The 17,886-nt window shown below is 38.2% G+C and overlaps 1 protein-coding gene across 4 annotated transcripts in view; it reads right to left on the bottom strand.

Moving 5' to 3' along the window:
- The window catches only part of LOC103723780 (alternative NAD(P)H-ubiquinone oxidoreductase C1, chloroplastic/mitochondrial), a 35,916-nt gene extending 18,093 nt beyond the window's left edge, over positions 1 to 17,823 (bottom strand). For 2 of the 4 annotated variants that reach the window (XM_039119645.1, XM_017846794.3), the window contains exons 1-3: positions 17,567 to 17,823; positions 11,727 to 11,932; positions 1,549 to 1,644 (exon numbers count right to left, since the gene is read on the bottom strand). In XM_039119645.1, the coding sequence (XP_038975573.1) occupies positions 1,549 to 1,644; positions 11,727 to 11,932; positions 17,567 to 17,726 (462 nt within the window). In that variant the 5' untranslated portion in view covers positions 17,727 to 17,823. The remainder of the gene's footprint in view (positions 1 to 1,548; positions 1,645 to 11,726; positions 11,933 to 17,566) is intronic. The other 2 variants (XM_008814811.3, XM_026800239.2) reach the window with 2 other exon arrangements.
- Between the last annotated feature and the right edge of the window lie 63 nt (positions 17,824 to 17,886).

Raw genomic sequence — 17,886 nt, 5'->3', positions numbered from 1 at the left:
CAAATGTAAACAAACTTGACCATCTTCCCTTCTTGAATTCTAAGTTCCAGGAGGAACACCTTAATCTGACTGATATGACAGTTGATACAGACAAATCGAAATACTACTCCTACATTGCAAAAAGAAGTAACATATTATTCTTCCTACTTTAGTAGACAAGCTTAAATTAAGTAGGATTCAATTTCTTGCTGAGTTTCTAGATCAAAACCATAGAGAAATTGCTCTACAAGAGATATATTGATATTTCACCAATGATATTCTCAATGAAATAGAAAGTCCTCAATCTTTGAGTTTGTTTTTGGTAAATATTAAACTTTAAGTGTTGCATAGTATATCATTATAAAATAGTAGTCCCACAATATGTCTGTCTAATCTTCTTTGTTCATCAAGGGCCTCAGCATCATGCACATCCATAGACTCCCAATACTACTGGTTCACAAGTTACATAATTTTTAACATATGGAGACATGCCTGACATAAAAGCATGCCAAAGTGTGACGAAACTGGATCTAAATGAAACCAAAACCATTCAATTATACCTACCAATCAGTCTTTGAACCTAAATGATGCAGCAGTTCACCAGAAAGTTTTGTGTGGCACTCTCCGGAAGAAGGCTCATCAAAAATAATAGGTGGTGATCTTTCTCAAATACTTCATCTTGTTAGTGTGTGGAAATCTGTCGACTTATTCTTATCAGTTAATCAATAAGTAATGTTTTATTGAGACAAGCTATCTCTACTCAGGCTTGCAAGATTCCAAATCACAGAATAAGATGAAATCAAGTTCACCAATTACTATATGTTTTATGATAAGATTTAAATGATAACATATTATCTTCTAACTTTTAAAATCTTTGAACAGATCCATTCCAGCCACTACAGTCCCTCTCCTTATAGTGTTCTACAAATTTCTTAATGACAGTCCCATAATCTATATTCTATAGGCCTTCTTGAGCTTTGGTGCACCATATCACGTTGCTGCCCTTTATTCTGCAGCAATTAGCAGCTCATATCTTCCTATTTGTGGAAATCGTAGAGAAAAGCATGCAGTTCCATGGTACCTTTTATCAGAATCTCAACATGCTATTTAGTTCTTGAAATTAAATTCTATTCTCAAGCATCCAAAGAATGGTTGTAAAGTGGTTATGATCCACCAGAACATCATCATCCACCATTAACAGCCACTTACCAAGAAGAGAAGAATTTATATCAGTATGTTTAAGCCCCTCACTCTCCCTTTTCCTCTTTGCATTTTATTCCACTCAAAAACTAAAGAGATAATGTTGGATATTCAAAAGACCGATTTAAAGAGCATTTTATTCCACTTATTCTTCTCATATGATAAACTGTAAGAAATTCTGATTGGAAAGGTATAATTCTTCAATATAATGGACATACATAACAATTGAGATATAGAAAATACTGTGAGCATTTTAAGTAGCATTAATTTCACAAGGGTAACCAAAGCATATATGTTGGAATAGAAATCAGTTTCAGTTTTCAGTTTATCAAAACAATGTATTTCAAGAATTGCAGCAAAGCGTATTACCTGAGGCTTCCTATCATCAGGCCATACAAGAGACTCCAATCTTAAAGCAGTGTATAAGCCCCCAAATCCACCACCTAAAATGCAGACCCTTGGTCTCTGCAATGTGTAACTGCCTCAATTATTAGAGGGAAAAATAATCTAAATTATCATTTATTTGCATTTCTTTCAGTGATGCATCTAGTTACAATGCATATCAGTAAAATTAATGTCATCCAGGATAATATTCAAACCCTAAGAATATGAAGCATGACATCTTTTTTTAAATCGTTAAATTCATGATTCTTACTACTTCTCAAAATACACATACCAAAGCACGACATCAGAAAACAAGCTATTCATTAAGGACAGATGCTTCATTGGAAAAAAAAAACTAATGAAAAAAAAGAAGATAGATGGAATATAAAGCATTACCAATATAGTGTGTTTTCAATGATCACCTTGTTTAAACTAGATATAAAAGAAATAACGACATAAAAGTTAATGAAGCGGAACTGGTTTAAATTAATTATTCCAATACAATTAAACATGTTTTAATAACATGCACAAATCAATCTTCCAGACAGAAAAAAGGATCTGGGATGGGAGACAAATTTCTAGACAAAGGTTTTCATTGAACTTCTGTAAAAAAATTTAAAAAATCACTTGATCTCTTCTTCTGGGAACTTATGCTCTTGCATAATGTTCAGTTGGGGATTCCTTTAAGTGAGATGCAGAATAAGAGGGTTAAATTCAAAGATGCGGTAATTAAGGCTAAAGCACAAGTTGTGATCAGCTTGCAAAGTATGCAAAATTATATGAGTTTTTGCAATACATGTCAATTACATATAATCCAGTAATTTAGTTTACCTAAGTGTGAAATGAATTTATAATGCAAAAGAGGAACACCAGTTTCAATAGGTTCCAAACAACCTGAGCTTTTTTGTCTTACTATTGATTTGACTGTAGAATTAAGAGCAAGTCACTTAATTGGTCAAATCAATCATTTATTCAAGTTTAATGTGATTAGCTTATATTTTTATTTTGTTATTCCAATAAATAGCTGAAAACTGATGTTCATTCTTCTATTAATGTCTTTTGGTGACTGTGGCATACTGGCATGGTGAGAATACGGGGTTATAGATCAAAAAGGTCACCATTAGCCGATGTTGCATCTAATGCAATGACCAATTATAGCCAGCTTTTCATTATGATCATCATCACTAATAAAAATAGCCAAGTAATAGAAATTCAGTCACATATCAGACATGGAATTCTATTTCCAATTCAAAGAAAAGCCAATCACCTTGTACGGTTTGATGTATGTTCCAGTGACAAACAAAAAGTACTCAAAATCTACCTCACCCTAGGTAAGGATGCTTTGGAGCAGAAGCATCGTAGGAATCCAAGCCAACCATGGGGATCGCTATTGGTTGGTTACCTCCCACAATCCATATTTGAAGTTTTTGTTAGAATAATTTCAAAATATGGGCTTACACTGATTGCGTATTTTTGTTTTATAAAACGGGTTAGACGTATGGCTCAGAATGATACTATGGTTAAGCCCAATATGATGTGTGATCATTTTGTTTATGGATTTTGTGCACCTTGGATGTATAGGATTGAGTCCTATTTATTATGATAATTTTGGTATGTAGGCCAGGAAACCCAATTAGGATTTTGGAGCCTTTAATGGGAAAGCTCCCTTTATGTTTCCTATATAAAGGCTAGGTCCCCCTCTCCTCTCCATATGGTTGATAGCTTGCCCCATTGACGGCTATCTTTTGTGAGGAGCAAGGAAGAGAAGATCCAGCCGCTATTATTCCAAGTGATTGAAGAATCGTATTCAATATGTCTTCCGCAGGTATATCTCTCAAACTTGAATACACTATTGTTGTGATTCTAAATCTTAGCATGTTATTATATATGATTAACAATTGGTATCAGAGCCTCCATGCTAGGATTAGAATCCTTCATGCAAAATAATTTAGAACTCTTCAAGATTTCGTTTTTTCATCCTAAAGCCCGAAACTTCTAAATCTAATTCGCTGGATTTCTTCCTCTCGGTCTTTTGTTATTTCTGTCTATGATCAACAACATATGGTTCATTCCCCTAATAAATTTATTAGTATTTGTCAAGTTGTTTAATATTCATAAAATCGTATCAAACCAGATGTTGTAAAGTCCGAACGCGACTTTTGAAACATAAAAAAAAAAAACATTGATGTGCGTTGGGGCCAGCGTGACATGTCATTGGTATTCTACTCTCCCTAGCAACTAGTTTACCACCTTTTGTCATGAGATGGATGAACTAAATCTCTCTGTTTTTCCTTCTCCCGCAGACATCCTTCATCTTCTTCCCATTTCACAAATCCCCTCTTCATGGGAAAGAAGAAGAAGATGAAGGATGGCAAGGGGCCTTCCTCGCCGCTGGCCGGCGCCTCTGTGCCGTGCGACGACAGCGGAAGGAACTTTAGGCGGCTCGCACACCACCGCCGCAGGCGGAAACCACCGCCCAAAGGACCCCGGCCACAGTGGGATCCCGCCTCCTTCACGGGCAGAGATCACCGTTGTGGGGACCTATCCCGGCCATTCCACGGCCAGCCGCGCGCCACGGGGCGTCGCGGCGGCCCGGCGGGGGTCGTGTTGAGGACCCCCGCAAGCCACGCCGCAAGAGGAGCAACAACCGCACACCAACCGAGGGCCAAAGTAGCCATGCCAACCAAAGAGGGCCATCGGACCATAAGGAGGCCAACGGGAGGCCAAGCCGAGGCCAACGGGAGGCCAAGCCAAGGCCAACTACTTTGCTTGGAAAGCCTTGGCCAAACCCCTTCATACGGCCGAGCACGCCCAACCTCGACCGAGCCAAACATGCGCCCATGCATGCCCAAGCCTCGGCCAAGCATGCCCAACCTTGGCCGAACCCGCCGCGCACATAGCCCCGCCGAAGCCAAGCCGCAGCCAAATCCTGCCGCAGCCAACCTCACTTGCTACAGTGCGGCGAGGTTCTTGGGCAAGAACCTCGCCAGCTACAGTGCCCGCGCACAGCCAGGCCGCCTGCAGCCAGCTACAGTGCGGCGAGGTTCAGCAGGACGAACCTCGCTTGCTACAGTGCCCGCGCGCCCAGGCCCGCGCGCGCGCCTGCCCGCCAGCGCACCCAGCAGGTCGGCCGCCCGCGCACCCGCGCACGCCCGCGCGCCCGCCCGTGCGCCAACGCCCACGCGCGCGCCCGTGCGCGCCCGCCAGCCTGGCGCATGCCCAGTCCCGCCCGGACTGGGACACGCCCAGCCGGGACGCGCGACCCGATCAACCGGGACACGCGTCCCATGCGTCCAGTCCGCGGGACCCATGCAGATCCCACCCTCCATCCTCTTCCATCCAATGGCTAAAAAGCAAGCCAAAGTTCAGCCGTGGGAGGGCCCTTCTTGGGTGATCTTTAGCCATTCATCTCATGCCAATCAACGGTGGAAAAGCCTTGGATCCATATGAAGACAAATTGCCATGTTTTGTCTAGGACTTAGGCTATAAAAAGAGATGTAAAGGACCATTGAAAGGCATCAAGAGTTATTCTAGAGTCATGTTGTTATGTCGGCCATAAGGCTTGGGCGGCGTTTGTGCCGAATTCGGTCCTTAGATCTTGTGTTCTAGGACTTGGGCTAGTGGTAGATCCATCAATCTCCACTAGATTGGGCTAGGGAGAGATCTCTTCAATCTCTTTCTAGATTTCTTTTGCTTTCTTTATTATTGTTCTTCGTTCTTCAAGTTAGTGGAATATAAACCAAGTTTGCTTTCATTGTTGATTTTCTTCTTAAGTTATTCCACCGGGCGTTGCCTACAATCGGTCCATCGTCATCGTTTTCAAAGGCGCACGCGAGGAGCGCAAGAAAAGGGGCTTGGTGAGGGGCTTTGGACCGTGAGCCCCCATCAGGTCGCCGGCCACGGGTGGTGGCCGGCACGGTGGCTGCCATGGGAGGCAGCCACGGGTTGCTTCCATCCCAAAAAAAAAAACACAGGGGCGGCAGCCATGTGAAGAGGAAGAAGATAGTGAGGGAAAGAATAGCTTAGGGTTTTTCTTTTGCTTGGGCTTAGGCTTGGGCTTGTAAAGCCCAATCTGAATAAGTCCGTGATTGCGGGTTGGGCCTTTTATTTAGTCAGCCCATGTTTATTTCATTTGCATTTTATCTTAATGGATCAGAATGGGTTTTGGCCATGGGGCTAAAAGCTAATAACCCATTTAATTATTGTTTAAAAACTGAATAATTTGAATTAGGCCCTCATGCATATTAATTATTAAATTGTTAAATTTTGGACATTTCTTGCTATATATGCTTTTTGTAATTAACATCTTTGTTTAATCAATCACGTGTTTTTTATTATGTTTGTAGTATGTTTGATGGTTATGTTATTGTCACATAAACCATTATTTTTGTGATTGAAATTTGTTGGGCATAAAGACTATCTTTATTTTCCCATTAAGATAATATTTTGAAATTGAAGTGGGTGGTAGCCACCAAAGTGGCACACTCACTCATATTTATCTGATTTTCTCAACAAAAAAAAAAGGGTAGCATTGCATTTTGTCAAATCATTGAATGCAATATCTTGTCCGAAGGTGTTATTGTATATGATGATTTGGAAAAATGACATGAAATGATTAATGGGATTGCATTAGCCTAGAATCATTCTTCTGTCCAAAGGTGATGGTGTTTCGAAAGCTAATGTGATTTTGTTAATTAGCTTCATGATATGTCTTAAGAGTACCTTATAGCGTGTTGTATTGTTAGCCCAAAGGTGACTTTACAATGATGCACCGAGGCTCTTACCGTAATTAGACTTATATGTTTTTTCAAGTTGATTACGGACTATCTAATTAATAGCCCAAGTTAATTAGATAGATATGTTATCATCCATTGATTGCATGCATCATATTTGGATGATATTAAATAAAATATGTTGTTTCTGCAGTTTTGAATGCCTCTTCCCTTTCAAGCCAATTCTCCGTCATTGAAACCTTGACTGGAAATAATTATGTGAGATGGAAACGAGACATAAAAATAGCACTGGGTCTCTTGGGTTTAGATTTTGCTTTGAAGGAGCAGCCTTCAAAACCAACAACTAAGAGCACTGTCGAATACAAAGCTGAGTATGTCAAGTGAGAAAGAGCTAACATGCAATTCAAGTGCTTTAAGATCTGTGCATGATGTGATCCATTCAATAGTGGATTCGCATGGAAAATACAACCATTCTCCAACGTTGTTTATGTAATTAACCATCTACATGCAATTCAAGTCTGGTTAGAGGGAGATTTAACGACAATTGTGGCCTGGATCATTGGTGTCTTAAGGTTGAAGACCAGACTACCCACATTATTGAGAGGGGAATCAAGTGCCAAGTCTCCTGGCCAATTTGGGTTCATAGGCCGAGCAACTCACTATTTGGATTGACGTCTTCCCACCTCTAGTGTCTCAGTTTGCATCTGCTGATGTCTCTGGTTTTCCTTATATGAGAACGTAATGGGAGCTTTGCCTATCACCCACATAAACCCATGAAAGAATGGAGCGGTGTTGGAAAAGCAACACTCTTTTAAATATCTATGAATACATCACCTTGGGCTCTCAAGATGGTAGCCTTAAGCAGCCCAAATACAGCCTACCAAAAGTTTTAGTTACTACGATTAGCTCACTCGGCCTAGTCATGCTCTAAATGGCAAAAAGAGACTAAATGAAACAATATAATTATGGAGGAAAAATGAAAAGGAGAAGCTAGAAGGTTTTGTGAACGGATCCAATCTCTTTTGTCACTAGCCCAATATCTCGGCCCATAAGCCAGCAAAGAAATAGACAGACTGAAGACCTCCATTGAATAAGCTCAATTGCAAAAAAAAAAAAAAAATGTGGTCCCACCGCACCTTCTGTCAAAGCCCATTGGCCCATTCTTAATAATGACTAAAACTATAAGGAAGAGATCCATTAGGAGCAATGACCTTTTGGATCTTACTCACACTGATATTAGTGGACCGTTACTTTTTACTATATGTGGGAACAAATACTTCATAACCTTCATTGATGATTTTTCGTGTTATGGTTATGTTTGCTTGATTAATGATAAATCCTTTGCTCTTGAGAAATTCAAGATATTTAAAATGAAAGTAGAAAAACAATGTGGGAAAAGTATTAAAGTTGTGAGATCTAACCGTGGTGGTGAATACTATGGTAAGTATGACGAGTCCGGTCAGAATACGGGTGATTTTGCAAGTTTTTACAGCAATGTAGGATAGTCCCTCAATACACAATGCCAGGAACACCTGAGCAAAATGGTGTTTCTAAAAGACGTAATCGGACTCTGAAGGATATGGTTAGGAGTATGATGAGTAGAACAAATTTGCCAGAATTCTTATAGGGTGAAGCATTGAAATCTGCCATGTACATTCTGAACAGGGCTCCTAGTAAAGTTGTTGAGAAAACTCATTTTGAATTGTGGACAAGTCGTAAATCCAGTTTAGCCCATTTTAGAGTTTGGGGCTGCTCAGTTGAGGTTATATAATCCTACTGAAAAGAAATTAAACCCCAAATCCACACCAGAATTTATAGATCAAAGGGCTATAAGTTCTATTGTCCTAATCGTGGCACCAGAATTGTTGAGTCCATTATAGCAAAGTTTCTGGATAATGATATTGGTAATAGTGGAAGTTCTGTATTAAAGAAATTTTTTGCAGAATCGAATCAAGTTGTGGTTTCAATTTTCATTGTATAAGAAAGAGTTATTTCTCAGCTGATTACTACAGTTAATGAAGAACCTGGGCATCAAGAAGTGCCTCACGTTCCTCCTCCAACAGTGGTTGAGTCAATTTTTTGAACCACAGGTTAGAAGATCACAAATGGAAAGAAGGTCTGCATTGCCTAATGACTATATTATCTACTTACTAGAGAGTGATTTTAATATTGGGCATAATATTGATCCTGTCTCTTTTAATGAAGCATTAACAAGGCCTGACTTAGATAAATGGTTGAATGCCATGGAAAATGAAATGCTTCCTATAGAGAAAAACAGAGTTTGGGAACTTGTTGAACTTTCACCACATGTTAAGATCACAGGTTGCAATTAGATTTACAAATCCAAGTAAGACTCAAAAAAGAATGTTGAACGACAAAAAGCTACATTGGTTGCTAAAGGGTTCACTCGACGAGAGGGCATCGACTATAATGAGACTTTTTCACCGATTTCATCAAAGGATTCTTTTAGAATTATCATGGCACTTGTAGTATACTATGATTTGGACCATTCATCAAGAGGATGTTGAGACAGCATTTTTAAATAGATATCTGTGTAAAGAAGTTTACATGAGGAAACCTGAAGGTTTTGTCATAGAGGAAAAGAAAAATTTGGTGTGTAAGTTGAACAAATCCATATATGGGCTCAAGCAAGCATCCCGACAATGGTATTTGAAATTTGATGAAATTGTGACTTCTCTTGGATTTGTTTGAAAATACAGTGGACCAATGCATTTATCTCAAGATCAGTGGGAGAAAATTCATTTTTCTTGTTTTATATGTAGATGATATTTTACTTGTCAGTAGTGACTTAGGGTTACTTCAACTAGACAAAGAAAATATTATCAGCTAATTTTGAAATGAAAGATCTTGGGGAAGCTTCTTTTGTACTTGGAATTGAGATACAACGTGATAGAGACCGTGGCTTGTTGGGCCTTTCACAGAAGACATACATACGACACATCCTAGAAAGGTTCAATATGCAAAACTGTGCACCCAGTTATGTACCTATAGTAAAAGGGGATAAGTTTAGCAAAGCCCAGTGTCCAAGAAATAAACTTGAAAGAGAATCTTTGAAGAACATACCCTATGCAAGTGCTGTAGGGAGCTTGATGTATGCTCAAGTTTGTACTAGACATGACATAGCCTACGCAGTGAGCGTCCTTAGTAGATTTTAATCGAATCTAGGACAAGAGCATTGAAAAGCAGCCAAGAAAGTTATGAGATATTTAAAAAAGATTGAAGGTTATATGCTTACCTTTCAGCGTACAGATCATCTTGAGGTGGTAGGCTACTCAGATTCTAATTTTGCAGGATGTCAAGATGATCTGAAGTCAACTTCAGGTTATATTTTTATGATGGCTGGTGGTGTTATTTCTTAGAAAAGCGTTAAGCAAACTCTAGTGGCTTCCTCTACTATGCAGGCTGAATTTGTGGCATGTTATGGAGCTACAGTCCAAGCCATTTGGTTGAGGAATTTTATTTCTGGACTGAAAATTGTTGATTCTATCTCGAGACCAATTACCATCTACTGTGATAATAGTGCAGCAGTATTTTTTTTCAAAGAACAACAAGAGTTCTGGTGGTTCTAAGCATATAGACATCAAGTACTTGGTGGTCAGAGATAAAGTTAAAGAAAGGCAATCAAAAATAGAGCATATAAATACAGAGGCAATGATTGCAGACCCATTGACTAAAGGACTCGCACCGAAAGTTTTTAAGACACATATTACTAATATGGGCATTGTGGAAACCTTTGATGTTTTGGTTAGTGGGAGTTATTTATGTAAAGAAACTACATTTTGGCTTGATCCCTTTTTTTTACGGGATACGTAGGCAACCCATATGCTTCGAGTACAGCCTCTTCCAATAATAATAACATTATCTTCCTATTTATAATTCTGTATTTTGTGCACAGAAATTATAATTATGTTTGAGCATGCATTTCACATATGTCTTATAATATGATATCATTTTGATCTCGAGATATAATGCATAAAGACAAGATGTGAGTCTCTTTTGAGACATGTGGCTTCTTTTGAAGCATTTATGAGGACCGATATGAATTAGCACACCTTTAATCACATTTTGGTGCTAAGTTCATACTACATACTACCATATTGGTTGGAGGATGGGGATCCATGTCGATAAGGATGTTAGTATTTGTAGCTGTGAAGTGGTCTTACATCGATTAAATAGTGTAACGACTTCCATGTTCAATGTTGATGTTCTTGTTGGACCGGATCATGTATCCAAGGTGATTATCATTTTAGCTATTTGTGTGGCCACTTTTGTAGTCTAACCCGAGAGTCGTTTTCAAAATAAAGTTTTTTTAAATTAATATGACAATCCGTGTTCACCCAAGTGGGAGAATGTTAGAATAATTTCAAAATATGGGCTTACACTGATTGCGTATTTTTGTTTTATAAAACGGGTTAGACGCATGGCTCAGAATGGTACTATGGTTAAGCCCAATATGATGTGTGATCATTTTGTTTATGGGTTTTGTGCACCTTGAATGTATAGGATTGAGTCCTATTTATTGTGGTAATTTTGGTATGTAGGCCAGAAAACCCAATTAGGATTTTGGAGCCTTTAATTGGAAGGCTCCCTTTATGTTTCCTATATAAAGGCTAGGTCCCCCTCTCCTCTCCATATGGTTGATAGCTTGCCCCATTGACGGCTATCTTTTGTGAGGAGCAAGGAAGGAAAGATTCAGCCGCTATTGTTCCAGGTGGTTGAAGAATCGTATTCAATATGTCTTCCGCAGGTATATCTCTCAAACTTGAATACACTATTGTTGCGATTCTAAATCTTTGCATGTTAGTTTTTTGATTAATAGTTTTCCCTATATGGTCTGTATACTTTAGCTTTATTACCAAGAACTTGTGGACCAAGACATAAAAAAAATGCATTTTGGCAAAAGTATAAAGCTAAAGTATATAGTATTTCTAAAGACTCCATATATAGTATTTCTAAAGACTCCATATAGGCAAGAGAAAATACCAAAAGGGCATGTACAAACCCATTGGTCATTGGTCAGCCAGAAGATCAGCAAAAATAACTTGTTCAAAATATTGACTTTCCTAATCAAAATGACTTCCTAACCAGTTAAGATTCGGATGCTTAATATTAGGAGTTTGATGATTCTTAAAACATCTTCTAATATGCAGAACTTAAATAAATCACAAAATTTTAAAACTCTGAGACAAAGATAAGTTATAATAAATTTAAATTATATATTTACAAAGTACGGCACCAAGCAATTAAGTTTATGATTTGACATCATACAGAAAACAAGTACTATTTGTGAAAGTGTTGATGGCATTATTTGTCTAACTACATTTGGAACACAAAAAAGCCAATTTTGTAACGGGAAAAAATCCAAAATTTTCACACTTGAAATATATATATATATATACATATATTGACCTGGTTATCTGGCCATGTGTATGATGAAGGTTCTGTTTCACCTTCAGATGTGTGCCGAACAAATCTGTTATCTTGTACTCCAGATGATGAAATACTGCAAAAGAACCTTACAGGAGTCTTGTTGAATAAAGATAAATTGCCAGTGTATCTCCTTGAACAATCCAGAAACAATTTCTCCCAATGATCTCTGGCTGCTGAAATTGTTCCTAACAAAGATTTGTTAACCAAAACTTTGGAAAAGATAACTGAGTTATGCTTATTCTGATATACTCCTTGTCATGCAAATAAGGACTTTTCTTTTCACTTAGAATGCAACTAGAAGATACAGTGTGCAAACATAACTCTTATTGTTAAAGAAGACCAATAATTAAGGTGCCATTCATCCACTCAGCAAAATACCAGCACATACCATGTTAATGTCTAATCAGCACATGGCACAGATGTGTGCCAATGTTGCGTGGCAGTGCATTTGAAGCACTGCCATGGCACAGCATTACACATCCAATGCCAGTGTCAAGTCAACATGGCCCAGTACACAGCAAGAAATACTAAAACTAATACTATTTATCTGCATAACAAATTTAAATTGTAAATATAGCAGCATCAAAATATAGTATCGCATGCGTATGTGCGTGACAACATATCTTATGATAATTATCAATTCATGTATCATATTAAATTTTTACAAGATGTATACATATAAGGGGATTCTTTGGTGCATAACTTTCATTGGTCAATGGACCTTCTAAAACAGTCGGGTGAAGTGGCCTTGCTTACTTCCCACTTTCCCATTCCACTTCAGCCACTCTATCCTTCACTTACTCATCGCTCACTTACCACTTTCCTAATCTACTTCAGCCACTCTATCCTTCACTTATTCATTGCTCATCTACCTCTTTCCCATTCCACTTCAGCCACTCTGTCCTCTACTTACTAATCCAGGCTCCACAAAGTGTCAGCTTTCTCTACTCCAATATACTCCACCTGCATTTCCAATAGTTAGCACTGAGTAAAGCATCATCCCATTCCCGAGCAGCAGCCTGCCTCTCCATAAGCAGCAACCAATCAAGAAAGAGCACTCTATTGTGGATATACATCACAGCATGCATTTGTCAATACCATACATGGTACCTCCATGCTGATAGCACATACAATTCAAAGCTTGGAACTGTACATGGCACAAGGGCCTGCCCCCGTGCCCTGCAAATCACAGGGTATTGCTTGGTGCCATCCTGTGTCAAACTATACCAGTTCAATAAGGTTCTCGCATGGCTTGACATTAACTATTACCAAGCCAAGAGGCATGGCAGAACCCCCCCCCCCCCCAAAAAAAAAAAAAAAATCTTTGCCTCATTCTTGAGAGGGAAAGGGAGCTAAGTGGTAGACTCTTGAGGTAAGGACTATAAAACATGCATGCAACAATGGTATCTAAACTTATGTGGTGTGATGTTAATATGTTATTAGGTGTTGTAAAAGCTTAATGTATTATTTGTGAAATAATGAACAGATACTCAAGCACAAAACAGGCACTTTCCATTATGTTATGTCCGAGCCATGATAATGTGTAATCTTTATCATCTAATATCATTTTTCTCATGAAGATGTTCTGTTATTGTGTAATATCATGCCATCTTACATTAAACAGTATTAATCATCACCCAAAAATATCTTCATTTTTTTATTTCAGAATGCTATTTCTTTATTTGAATTCTTTTCTTCTGCGTAAGACTAATTTAAAAGCCTTAGAAAGAAATTTAGGATAGTTTTAATATATAAAAAGGATAATCCAAAGCGAAACTGGTTGAGTGCCTATAGCATGCTGATGTATAACGAGCACTAGCACAGCACCAGCACACAACATCCCTCCTCCATCGCCCCCTTCCTCTTTTTCAACCCTTGCAGCATGAGTGGTTCAAGAGTGCTATGTTCTCTTTGTTTCATTTTCTTTTTTCTTTTAATGCCTTATGTGATTGTTTTATGACTGGATCAGGGATGATTTTGAAGATTAACTATTTCATCCTATAGCCTTTGGTTCTGATTTAAATATGTCGATGTTGTCATTATATCTTTTATTGCTTCTTTATGCAAGATTATGAGCTTGAATTGTTGTCAAACTTTGGATTATAATAAGTTTTTGTCTGTTGTATCTATATAAAACCTAGTAGAGTCAAATTGTTATGCCCATAATCTGTCTCGCTGAAATGTCTCCATTAACTATAAGGTTCACTAGTAACCTATTACTCAAACTTCACATGAACAAGGGGGAAAAGAAGAATGTTCTTCACATGACATGTCTGCTGAAATGCGCTTTGGCTATCAGGTTAGGTGATAATATATCAATTAAACATCTCACATGGTGGGAAAAAAAATAAAGAAGGCATATTAAATATAGGCTCCTTGTTTGACCACCAGTTGACAATAGGAGTTGGTTATGTCACATTTAACTTTTATTACACAGTTGTAGCATGTTTTGCACACAGTTATGCATGTCCTATACACATTTCATACCTGTTTTTTACAAACTTAGGAACTGGTCAGCAAAGCAGAGTACTGAGAAATAACATTTTTGGTCAACACGCCCCAATTGTAAATGGTAGGCAAACCAAAACTGGAAGTTAAGTTGTCAATGTTATTTTGAAAATGAAAGAAAGACATCAACATTATATAATAGTTTTGCTGTTTTAATAATAAGGTAGAGAAAGTTATGCAATCCCTTGAACATAAATTATTTTATCATCTATATTTAAAGGCTTGTAGCATCAACCTTCTGATAACATGTATGTTAAAATTTAAAATGTCTCCCTTGTGATAACATGTATGTTAAAAATTGAGATGTCTCCTTTAACTATCAAATTATATAATAGTCTAATACACTATTAATTGAACTTGTAATGTAAAGACGGATGCACAATCTCTTCTATATGATATGAACTTTACTACAACTCGAAGAAACTACGGCCTGTTGGTGACCATCCTCTCTTTTCATTAACTCTGACAAGTTGCTAAACAATAGAATCCATAAACTATTGACAGCAATGGGTACCAACCACAAAGTTGAGGATGAATCTATAAGTACATGAATTATAGTAATTACAGCATGTATTACTTTAATCCTTCCACAGAGTGAAAGGAGAAATATTTGAAGGGAAGTTGCAATAAATAGGGATTTCTCCTTCCAGTTATTATTTTTTGAATTTATTATTTTTGGCTGGCTGAAACATAGGCACAGCCGGCACATAGACCCAGAACCTAGGCTCTAGGTACCATTTTTGCAGCTCATCTACTGCCTATTGTCTTTTAGAACTTTGACTATAGGAAAGTATTGCTTGGTAGTCGTCTGGGACATGACTGTGCCCAAATTATGCTCCTCATCATGGAGTTTGCTACAATTTGAAGGACTTCAGACTTAATGACCCTAGCAACTGTGTGGTTCAATTCCAGCGCTTATCATGTGGACCGAAGTAGAGTTTGTGTTTGCAGTATTGAAGGTTTTGTCTTCTGCATCTCACTTCCCACTCAATGAAAATGTTGATAAGTTCATGTTCGTATCATACACAATGATCTGATAGGAGAAAATCTGAAGGTGATGAAATATTAGATTAAAAATCATTAAAGAAGAAGAATGTTTCCAAGGTTATGTTCAACCCAGATCACAGAGACAACAATGAGAAAAGAGCAGAAAATGGGCAAATATAAGATATTTGATCACAAGTAATATGTGGAATGCATGTCTCAGTTTACACTTTTGTCATTGTTTCTATAGTTTCTAAAATTTGCATATGTACAAATTAAAATGATGTCTTCTACTTGTAGGAACCTTTGCATATGGAAACATTAAGGTTATCTCTTTTGTACAAATCTCTGTCATAGTGTACATAAACATTTTGTTGACGTCTTCTAATTGTAGTAAAAAAAATCTGCCATGCATATCTTATCAGAAACTCTTAACCAGTTAGTTATACTTATCATGCTAATTCTAAAGGTAGCACATACTCATGTTTGCATTTTACAGGACATTGCAAGGACAGGTAAAAAGGGTACTCTCAACTTGCATCAGGCTTCGGTAATTAATTAGTTTCTTATTCATTTTTCTGGTTAGCAAAGTTTGGGCCTTAAAGTTCATAGACATTTTGGAAAGCCTGCATTTGTAGTTGCAATGGCAGTTGTGAACAACAGGTTCCATCAGTAATCAAATCGAATGTCAAAAGCCATTGGAGGACTATCAAAACTAACCATTTCAAGATATAGAAACTTATAGCTTAAAGTGGTGTCCCATGGTACGGTACATTTAAACGGGCTAATATGAACAAAAATCCTCTGGTGCATGCCCCAGAGGTGATCGTATAAAGCGGTCTTCCTATTTTACCATGTATCCTATCACATCCATCTCAATATGGAAACCAAAAAGTCAAAGTGGGATAGGACTCCTTCTATTAATAGAGTCCATTCATCCCATGGCTTAAAAAAAGGAGGGAGGAATACGCGAAGCATTGTCCACGAAGCCGTTCACCCATATCCCCCTCTTCTTCCTCGTCAAACCATCTTTCCCTCTCCATTCGTCGATGAGACCTTCTTTCTCCTGCATGAGTCCCTTTCTCCTCCTCTGAATCTTCTTCCTTATAAAGGTGTCCCTGCCAAGTGTGTATCACATGGCCACGGACTGCATATTGGTGAACACTATATTTTACAAACTATATATCAATTTTTTTGAACATATATATTAGATCATTGTTGGATATATTTTACAAGTTATATATCGATTTATCTGGACGTATGTATTAGATCACTACTAGGTATATCCATTTGCTTAGACATATATATTAGGCCACTACTGGGCATTAGGTCACTACCAAAATTTTGATAGCTTAAAATATGTATCAGAAACACGTTGAGTGTGTATCATCTAGATATCTATTGTGTACTGATAGACACAATATTCTAAAAACTATGTATCAATTTACCTAAACGTGTATCGATTTGTCTAGAGGTGTGTATTAGATCACTACGAAGTATGTATTAAAGAAGCTTAAAGTATATATCAGAAATCCATCAAGTATGTATCATCTAAACATGTGCTTGTACTGGTGAATATGATTATTGAAAAATGGATATTAATTTGTCCGCATATGTATTGATTTGTTTGGCGGTGTATACAGGATCTCTGCTAGCTATATATCCAAAAAGCTTACAGTATATATCAGACAGTTATCAAGTATATATCACCTCGATATGTAATATGTGCTAGTGAACATGATATTCTGAAAACTATATATCAATCTGTCTAGAGGTGCATATGGGTCATTCGATGACAAATTTACTAGATGTGTATTACCTAATCATATCCTATGTGCTGATGAACACAGTTTATGGTCATGGGAAGGAAGGGATTCCATATTTCAAAGAAGGAAAAAAGGAGATTCGAGGAGGAAGAGGAAGGAACGAACGGAGAGGGAAGGATGGCTTGATGAGGAATAAGAGAGGGACAAGGGCGAACAGCCTCACGAATGATGCTTTATGTATTTTCTTTTCTTTTTTTCAAAATCTCGTGGTACGGACTCCGTTAGTAGGAGTCCTGTCCCATTTTAATTCTTTGATTTCCACTTTAAGATGGATGCGATAGAATACGCGGCAAAAAAGAAACACCGCTCCATATGCGCATCAGAGGATTTTTGTTCGGCTAATATGGATCCAGCTGCTATAAAAGCATGTGTCTAGTTAAATATAATTCATTTTCCAAAGAGTTAACCATCAATGAAACTATGACTCGCCAATGTGCCTTATATCGTTTCTCTGACTTACACTGAGGAAATGCAAGCGTTTCGGATCAAAGAGAGTAGTACCTTTAAAGGGTTCTCTGAAGGCCATGGCTCTCCATAAGCGCGACGAACGAAAGTGGGCGAGATCCCTTCTGCTTTGGGGGCGAATCTCTGCCCTCCTCGGGCCGTTCACGGAGGGTCCTCCACCGAGAATCGGGGAGCACCGCCCGGCCAATTGGCTCATCGCGGTGGCGGACGGCACCGGTTGCTGGAGAATGGCCAAAACCTAGGAACCCAAGGGGTGGGTGCGAGGGGAGCGCGACTGGATAGCGTTGCTTTGCTGCTGTTAGTTGTAAGCTCCTTGGAGCGGAGCGTGAACATTCTATTGGGAATCCTAGTGTGCT

Source organism: Phoenix dactylifera, unplaced genomic scaffold (genome assembly GCF_009389715.1).
Source record: "Phoenix dactylifera cultivar Barhee BC4 unplaced genomic scaffold, palm_55x_up_171113_PBpolish2nd_filt_p 000587F, whole genome shotgun sequence".
Taxonomy (NCBI): domain Eukaryota; kingdom Viridiplantae; phylum Streptophyta; class Magnoliopsida; order Arecales; family Arecaceae; genus Phoenix; species Phoenix dactylifera.
The sequence above is the reverse complement of the archived record's forward strand: the minus strand, read 5'-3'. Positions and strand labels throughout refer to the sequence as shown.